This window comes from Sinocyclocheilus rhinocerous, unplaced genomic scaffold (assembly GCF_001515625.1).
Source record: "Sinocyclocheilus rhinocerous isolate Xijiao unplaced genomic scaffold, SAMN03320098_v1.1 scaffold268, whole genome shotgun sequence".
Taxonomy (NCBI): Eukaryota; Metazoa; Chordata; class Actinopteri; order Cypriniformes; family Cyprinidae; genus Sinocyclocheilus; species Sinocyclocheilus rhinocerous.
In genome coordinates this window covers 236,656-245,612 of record NW_015650002.1, presented here as the reverse complement: position 1 = coordinate 245,612, position 8,957 = coordinate 236,656, and the positions used below count along the sequence as shown (strand labels likewise).

The 8,957-nt window shown below is 39.7% G+C and overlaps 1 protein-coding gene across 3 annotated transcripts in view; it reads right to left on the bottom strand.

The window, feature by feature from the left end:
• The window catches only part of LOC107711286 (histone deacetylase 5-like), an 80,408-nt gene that overhangs the window by 11,697 nt on the left and 59,754 nt on the right, over positions 1-8,957 (bottom strand). For 2 of the 3 annotated variants that reach the window (XM_016516258.1, XM_016516256.1), the window contains 6 exons: positions 6,354-6,485; positions 5,486-5,598; positions 2,934-3,053; positions 1,886-2,126; positions 1,086-1,291; positions 714-1,004 (listed from right to left, as the gene is read on the bottom strand). In XM_016516258.1, the coding sequence (XP_016371744.1) occupies positions 714-1,004; positions 1,086-1,291; positions 1,886-2,126; positions 2,934-3,053; positions 5,486-5,598; positions 6,354-6,485 (1,103 nt within the window). The remainder of the gene's footprint in view (positions 1-713; positions 1,005-1,085; positions 1,292-1,885; positions 2,127-2,933; positions 3,054-5,485; positions 5,599-6,353; positions 6,486-8,957) is intronic. The other variant, XM_016516257.1, reaches the window with a different exon arrangement.

Sequence of the window (8,957 nt, the reverse complement as noted above, 5' to 3'; positions counted from 1 at the left end):
AATGAAAATGACATTGAAAATTTTCTAAAGATAGTCTTCCTTCAGAAATACAGTGATATAAAAACACCCGCGCCTCGTTTTGATATTTAAAGGTGCAGTAGGCCTACGTGCTCATGTTTATTCAACGAAGCCTTTTGGAAAATCGGTCAGTTTTGATATTGTGGCGAACGCCACAAATAAATAAATGTATGTGAAACACATCCCACAGCACAACCACCTGAGCCCAACTTCAGTCTACTCATCACCTTAACTTTAATTGCGTTTGTAGCCGGTGCCATAGCCAGACTGATAAACAAACACAGACCGGAAGTTAACTTCGGGCCAGGTGCGTGCGCCCGATGAAACAGTCTATATAAAGCTTGAAGCATCAGAATCAGCACCGGTATCGGCCGATCACAATGACAAGAAATCGGTACTCAGTATCGGCTGCAAAAATCCTGATCGGAGCATCCCTAATATTCACCATACAATACGTTTTCATAGCATGCAGTTGGCACATTTGTTTGAAGGACAACATTGGACAGGATGTGGAATAGTGTGTTTTGTCAAAAAAAAAAAAGAGGCCGATTAATCGATTAATAATAATAAAAAAAAATTAAAAATCGGCCAACTAATCGATTATCAAAATAATCGTTAGTTGCAGCCCTATACTAATGGCACAGAAATGACCAAAACCTTCCATTTAAAGAAGACAACAAGCTGTAATTTCTCACCTGGCCATAGGGGGCGCCCTCTTCATCACATTCCCTCAGTTCAATGGCTTCATCATCATCATCATCATCATCTTCCTCCAAGTCACTTTCTGTGCTTTCTCCCTTCAACTGAACCAGACGTTCGGAAGTGGGTGTGGTCTCACCAGAGCTCTCTTTCTGTAGCCCCTCCCTTACATGATCAAGCCCCTCCCCTCGCTCGTCCTGCATCTCTGCGGTTTCCGTAAGCTCCTCCTCCGTCTCCTCAGGGTGCGTGGGAGGCTGCCGTGGAAGCTCCGCCCCTTTTGAAAGGATCTGAAAGGAGGTGGAGCTCATTAGCAATTTTTTACTAAATAGCTCAAACAGCATCAAATATCTCATGCTAGCACAATATACCTTATTTAGCTGGTAGTGTTTCTGTTTCTCGAGGAAGTGTTGGTGTTGCTGTTGCATTACGAGGTGCTGCAGGGCCTGTGGTGTTTGAGGCAGGGGTGCTGATTGTGTACGGCTCAGCGGCCGGTGCCTAGGCAATTTATTCACTGTACGCATGTTGCTGGACACCCGCTCACCCGTTACCAGCGGAGATTGCCCGTACATGGGAACTGCGTGATAAAGATCAAGACAAAAAGTGTAAGCTGTTACACCTACACATCAAGCTGATAATGTTCACTGTTTTTAACATTCATTTTCTTGTCAACTTGGTATCGTAGTACCGTGACTTTTGACATTTCTTGTTCGCACATTGCAGTCCTGACCTATAAGACCTGAAACGTTCTCAGTGCAATTACTTGTTACTGTTCTAGCTACGAAAGTTTAATTTCAAATGTTGTTTTTTCCCAAGGTGGACATTAGCATAAATTGTCTCAGTTTTCTCTTTTATGTCAACTACTGGCAACTCATGATGGAGCAACAGTTTGAAGAGAATCTTGCAGAGCAAATCAGAGAAAATCAGTGAAATTGTCAAAATATACATCGCTAAATAGCTAGTTACCTGAATAATGCATCTGGCTTAAATCAACCCTTGAGAACTGATACTTGTTATGGTCAGAGCAACACAAGAGTGCATTTGCATCTGCATACTATGTAAAGTATGTTTCTTGTCTTAAGGCACTGACACATTGTATGACACATTTACATTTATAGCTTTTTGCGGTGTATTCAGGATAGCATGACTGTATACTATGATTTATGTGTACCTGCGAGAAGTGCGCTCTGTTGACGAGCCTGCTCCAACAGTAGGACGTGCTGGAGCAGCGAGGAATGGCTACTGTGGCTATTAGAGGCGGAAGGGGGCTCGGGGTCATGGGGTGCCCCGGTGGGAAGGCACGTTGGCAGGGACGATGTGCTGATGAACTTCCCTGTCAGTGCCCCACCTTGACGCAAACTCTGGATTGCCTGCCGCTCTGCCTCCTGCTGGGCACTGAGTTTCTGAGGAGCCTAGAGTAGAGGAGAAGAGAATGAGAATTTATTCTTCAGACTTGGGAACACTGAGCTGCTTAAAGCTGCAACCAAGGTACCAAAGCCTACAAGCCTGTTTTCACACTTGGTTTGATTGCTTGGTCTAAACCAGAACCAGTTTGATTCCATCCCCTTCTAATGCCCCAGGTGCTCTCCTTTCACATTGTACTTTTGGGTCCGAAATTGCAGTATGTTCGCTCCATCAATGAGAGCACCACTGTGAGAGCTTGTTTTATACCAGGCATGGGCGTAGAATATGCAGGGGACGTGTCCCCCCACATTTGATAAAACGTAAATTCACTTTTGTTTTTTTACATTTACAGAATAACTGACAGTAACAGGTTACTGTGTTCAAAGTGAATGTGTGACTCGAATTTATGACTCGATCGGTACTCACTACACTTGGCCGATCTCATTTCCCCCGCACTTTTTCTTGGGCAAGTGTGTGTACAGAGGTTTTCAAGGGCAAGTGTGAATAAATCTAGATTTAAATTCAAAGAGACAAGATAGTCTATGCATGACCTGACGTTTTATTTGTATCCAAAACGAGGCGATATAAACATTATGGAGCACTAAACACGTTCACATGAACCATACCCAAGACTGGACTAGGGTGCGGATCAATGGTGTGCATCTTCTGAAAAACACTTTCACATCAATCAGACCAAAAGCTCTAGTGTGAAAGCATCATAATGATCTAGCCAGCCCACTAGGGTTCAGCCTACACCACTTGCTAACTCTGAATCACTATCACAAAGCCACCGGGCTTTAGCTGAGGACACTCACCGTGATGTGCGCGTTGGCAGGCAGTCCAAGAGAGATGTTGGGCAGAGATGGAGAGGTGTAGAGGCTAAGGGGACTCGGTGTCCCATCTCCAGTCAAAGACTGATGCAGAGAACGCAACTGCTGCCGAAACAGAAAAGGAGAGAAAAACGTGAGTCCCACAGGACAAGCAACAGACCTATCTTTCAGGATGTACACTTCAAAAAGCACAAAGAATCCGTTTTATCTCAGCAAGGCATCCCAGACAAGGAGTTTCGGCTTGACTTGATCACTTGAAAGTATTCTTCTTTGGAAATCCTTACTAAGTTGTATTTGTGACGGGGAAAGCAGCATGTGGGAATGGATTGTCTGTATTTGGGATTGGATGAGCGCCACTTGAAGAAGACAACAGTTTCAGTTGCCACGTTAAAGAAATGAGCTAAGCAGTTATAAGGATAGGTAAAATGGGTTTTGCATTGACCCAATTTCTAATTTTTTAAAGAGTAAAAAAAGAGAGCTATGTGAGAAATATGGAGGTGTTTCTGAGTGCTGGTAATCCCATCATCTGACCCTATACTTGGAGTGCAGCCATTTTCAAAGCCAAAGAACAAAAACTAATGGATCTGCTTTACAAGGCAACATTTATTCATCCCCAAAGTCCCAATTTAAGCCTTTCATTAGAAGTTGTTCGTACAATGTACGTCATTCTCACTCTGACTCAAAGGTTACACTAAGAAAAGATGAGGAAGTAAAAGACAAAGCGGACATTCCGTGGCAGAGCGCACTACCTGCAGCAGAGATGATGTCAGCATTCTATTCTCCTTCGCATTTATCCATCACTTCTCTCGAGGCTGTACTGCTAGGCTACACAGGCTCTGGAATAGCGATCTAAGACTATTTTTGGGGAGTGGTACGCAGACGTTGCATGCTGGACAGAGCTAATGAGGTGATTCTTCAGTCATCTCCACTGGCGCCTATTTGAAGGGATTTTTTTTCTCTGGTTGATGAGACTGACAAACTTTATTTCTTTTCTCTTTGACAAACTCCAGCACACTTCATCCTCTATCACATCCACTGGCAATAACGTAACATATTAAAAGATACTATACAAAGGGATGCTGAAAAAATGTTTTCTACCCTTAAGAAAACAGAGCGCATAGTCAAGACTCGACACATTATGTACTACTAGCAGAACTGTTTCAGAAAAAAAGTCAATGTAAGCAAACTTCTCCGGCAAACAAGCAAAATACCGCATATTTAAACACGGACTGTGTGTAAGGATGGCACGACCAAAAGTGTACATCACACAATGAGTAACTGTATACATGGTAAAGATAACACAATATTCATTGGCAAATGAAAAACATGCATAGATATTACTATTAATATTATTAAAAATAAAAATATACAAAAATATTAATATACATTTTAGAATATTAATATTATATGTACATTTTTATATTAGAAATTAACATATGTGAAAACCCAGCTAAAGTCATTTTTTTGTGATTTAATAAAGGCCTCAAAACACATGCAAAAATAAAAAGTATTTCAGCAATACCAGTTTACAGTGATAGTATTCAATATATACAATGTTACTGATATTTCTGTAATACTCCAATATACTTATATACATATATATGTGTGTGTGTGTGTGTGGGAGAGAGAACGACCCTGGCATTTTTTTGTGATTTGCTGTTTTCTACATAAAATCATCCTTCATAAAGATGTAGAACATTCTGTGAAAATATAACCTTTATATCTTTAATATTGACTTAGTAAGGCCATGTCAAAGATTGAAATCATAGTGAAATTAATGGTTGAAATCAAACTTTGATGCTTGTTATCTCATAATTAGACTTTGAGACTTTAGCCTGGATTTCACAGACAGGGTCACATATGGTATTACCTATTTTTTAAATCAAATAATATAAATAAATATATAAAAATGATTTTCTCTTTCTCAAAAGATACTATTTGCAACAAATAAAAATAAGTCTGATGTTTGTGCATTACAATATAGCATAAATACATAAATGACAAAATCACAAACTACATGTAAGCATTGTAAATGGCATTATTTGTTTGAAATATTTTTTGCAAAGTTTTGCATTTAATATGCTGGTCATCCAAAATTAAATACAAACTGGCTCATTCATATTCATGTTCCTCTCCTACAGCTTCAAGCCCTTTGTGAAATGAGCACACGCAATTTCACTCTCTCTGGCTCTCAAGGTTAAGGTGATCCTCAAGGCTAGCTGCTTAGCATGCAGGGTTGACCCCAGGCAGCTTCATGCTGTCCATTCAGAGCAGCTGTGGCCATTCTTGTGCCTACAGATATAACTCACTGCAAGGCTGACTCTCGGAACGGGTTTTTTTTTTTTTTTTTGGGATTAGCATACCAGTGTTATCCCAGGCCATCACAAGTCTCCATACAATAGATTGTTTCCATAGAAACAGTGTCATTATCTAGGTGAAGCCAATTTATTGCGTCTTTTTTTATCACCAACCTATTGAGAACCGAGGGGAGTCCGAGAGCAGAAGAGAAGCAAACATGTAGGGGGTAAGTCTCTCACCTCAGCGTGGATGTTTGGAACGGATCCGCTGGAGCCATTCTCGGCAATGGCACAGTTAGAGCTGTTCGGAGAACTGGGACCCGAGCCAGGAGCACTGCTGCACATAGAGGACACTGAAACATACACACATTTCAACAATCACATTTTAGCTGCATCGTTAGAAAATGTAGCTGATGATTTCACAATATTTTGTGATTGATTGAACCAGTTTTAATGTATCAGCAGGATGTTAAACTGTTCCCTTCCTCCAAGCTGCATTTATATTAACAGCATAGAAATCACACAATTCCTGTGTGTTCATTATTTCTGTTTGCAAATCTTCACACATCTGACGGCAGTTTTTTTTCCTCTTTCACAGGCCAATTTGAACACAACTCAGGTGCTGATATAACCTCAGGATTACACCTTCCATATAAACTCTATGTTTGTGAAGCTGAATGCACAACTATGCCAAAACTTTTCGTTTATTTTATTGAATTTATATAAATTTTAATAAAGTTTTCTTACATTAATAAAACATACATTAATAAAAATAATGAAACAAAGGTAAATAAGTTAAAATTACACAATAATGCCAAATTTACAGAATCCTTTTTGTGCATTATTATAGTGTCCTAGTACACAAATTATTTTATGTAAATATATTTTCAAAATATATTTTTTTCATGAAAATATATTTAGATGCCTTTATACTTTACAAGGGATCTGTCAAAGATAGATCATCATACCTGGAGAGTCCTTAGCATAAAAAAGTTTGAAAACCTCTTGCCAGAAAGTGTAGTTCTTGGTTCAAACCTGTTTTAATGCCTTCCTTTTCCATAACTCATGAGGTTATGCAAACAGTCCTGCATTCTCACATATGGTTTACCTGAGATCTCAATCGCCCTTTTCTTGAAGGTGCTGATCACAGTACCATCTTTTCGTCTAAGAAGTGGGCTGCTCCTCCTCTCAGCCACCTTCTGTTTTAACCGTGAACGTACCTTCAGATTGGGCTCAGAGGCTGAACAGAAGAGAGAAAGAAAAAAAATTCAACCACTTAGAAAAGTAAAAGCAAACCCTGCATGATTTGAGGGGTCACTTATGCGGTGTGAGTTGCAAAGTTTACTACTTATGCTCAGGGGCTTGTTCAAAATCCTCAACCCTAAGTATGAGCAATTATAATAGTGATGTTTCACTTAATAAGCACCACAAATGAGTGTTTGCATCTGTCACTGTTGTGCATCAGGACCATGGACAGCAACCGCCAATCCCTTCCCGTTTCTCTCTTTCTCTCACACACTCACTGAGATATAGATAAAAGTTATATTTACAGCGTGCCGATTTTATCTTTTGTTAACTCCGGAGATGCCGGGCCAAATTAAACTAATTGAAGTAAAAAGGGATTTGAAAGAGGGAAAAAAAGAAAGAAATTGGGGCAATTATCCAAACATGCCGTGTGTAAAGCGGCTTGACTGAGCCCTGTGTGTTTTTCTGGGCCCGTTTGTGCGTCACAGCCACACTGGGCATATAGAGCAGAAAGGACTTTAGCCTCTAATGCCATCAGTGTCTTTAGTATGGATTTAATTAGATTTAAAATAAAAGTGTGAGACGAGGGGGAGGAGACGGGATGGAAAGACACACACTAACTGAGGGCACGTTATGTAAGGAGATTGCTGTGGTGTTGACATAACAGTGGTAATATAGAGTAAGCGCTTTTCCCACGGTAACAGACCCGTCTGCGATTACTTTATCAGTGAGCTGAAGTCCAAGCTCACTTGGACTTGTGTGTGGGTGTGTGTGCGCGCAAATGTCCTCCTATCCTCTGGATGGTATATGTGTGTCAGTTCTATTATAGAGAGCTTTATAAAGCAACGTGGGTGTGACAGTTTAAAAGATAGCCGTGTGTAAAAAGTAGATAGCAGATGTGTGTGTGTGTTTGCGGAAACAAACTCATTGAATCTGTGTGGGAGTTTTGGAGTTTGGCTGTCGGCTATGAAATTGAACAGCAAATGACCAGCAGTACTTTGAAAAAAATCTCATAAATATAGTCGAAAACATGTCAAAAATGATTTGAGACAAGGTTTGAGGTTAGGGCTGAACGATTTCGGAAAATAATCTAATTGCGATTTTTTTTTACCAATATTGCGATTGCGATTTTTATTATTATTATTCTCTCTGTTATTTATTTACTTTTTGTGGGTTTCATGCTGTCCGCTAAGGCATAGGACACACACACAGGCTTTCCTCCTCACCAACGACATTAAACACCGTGTCTACACCGGATTTGCACGCAAGCGGCAAAATACAGTAGAACGGTCCCAATATAATCAGTGACGCTGTCTACACTAGATGCGCCGCGGCGCGACCATAGACTGTATAGGGCGTGACATGACAAAACCCGACATTAAACTGATGTCCCCCTCGGTCCGTTCGCCACGGCGCCCCCTCAAGCGCGGGGCCCGGTACGGCCGCACCAGTTGCACACCCCTAAGGACGGCCCTGCTCAGAAACAGACTAAATTGAGTTTAGCTTCAAATCTAATAATGTCAGCAGGCTGTGTGAGGGTTAAATTGTGGAATAACAAATATAATTATTTTTGTATGAAAACCATTTTGTCACTAATTTAGCCTCTAAGGCAGGGTTATTATGGTTAACTAAAAAATGAAAACCATTTAAAAAACATTCTCGTTACTTGAAACAAAACAAATGTTACAAAAATCTAAAAATTTATTTTTCAGCTAGTCACCAACATTTCTCATTCTAATTTAGTTTAACTTGATGTACCAAAATAATAATAATAATAATAATATTATATATATATATATATATATAAATAAAAATGACAATTTTAAAATTAAAATGAAAACAAAAAAAACTGATTATTAATGAAAACTATACCAGTATTGCAATGGTATTAAAATAACTGTGCTCTAAGGTGTGTGTTTGTGTGTAGGTCAGCTGTTCTGATGACTCATTATGACTCACACCTGCAGACTCCTCATTTCATCCCTACACACACACACACACACAAACACACACACACACACCCTTGCATCTTCTGCGACACCTCTGCACTGTTAAACAGCTCAAACTTCTCCACAAAAAAAAAAACGCTGGTGATAACAAAATAAAGACAACAAAGATAACAAAAAGAACTACATTTGCATTTTTCTGGAGGAAATACAAGGGCTTGCAAAACAGTAAAAGGAGAGTGTCTACTGGTAAAATGATCCAGAAAAAGAGAAGACAGCCAGAGGAATGGGAGAAAAGGCAACCCAGCTGACATCAACGGCTGAAGTGAGAGGGCTGGTATGAGATCATCAATAGAAGTTACATTCTTACAGTGTAAGTCCATGAGTGACTTTCAAACATTAAATGTACACTACCATTAAAATGTTCAGGGGAAGGTTAAGATGTTTTCTTGTTTTTGAAATAAGTCTCTTATGCTCATGAAGATCACCTTTATTTGACCAAAAATACAGTAAAAACAGTA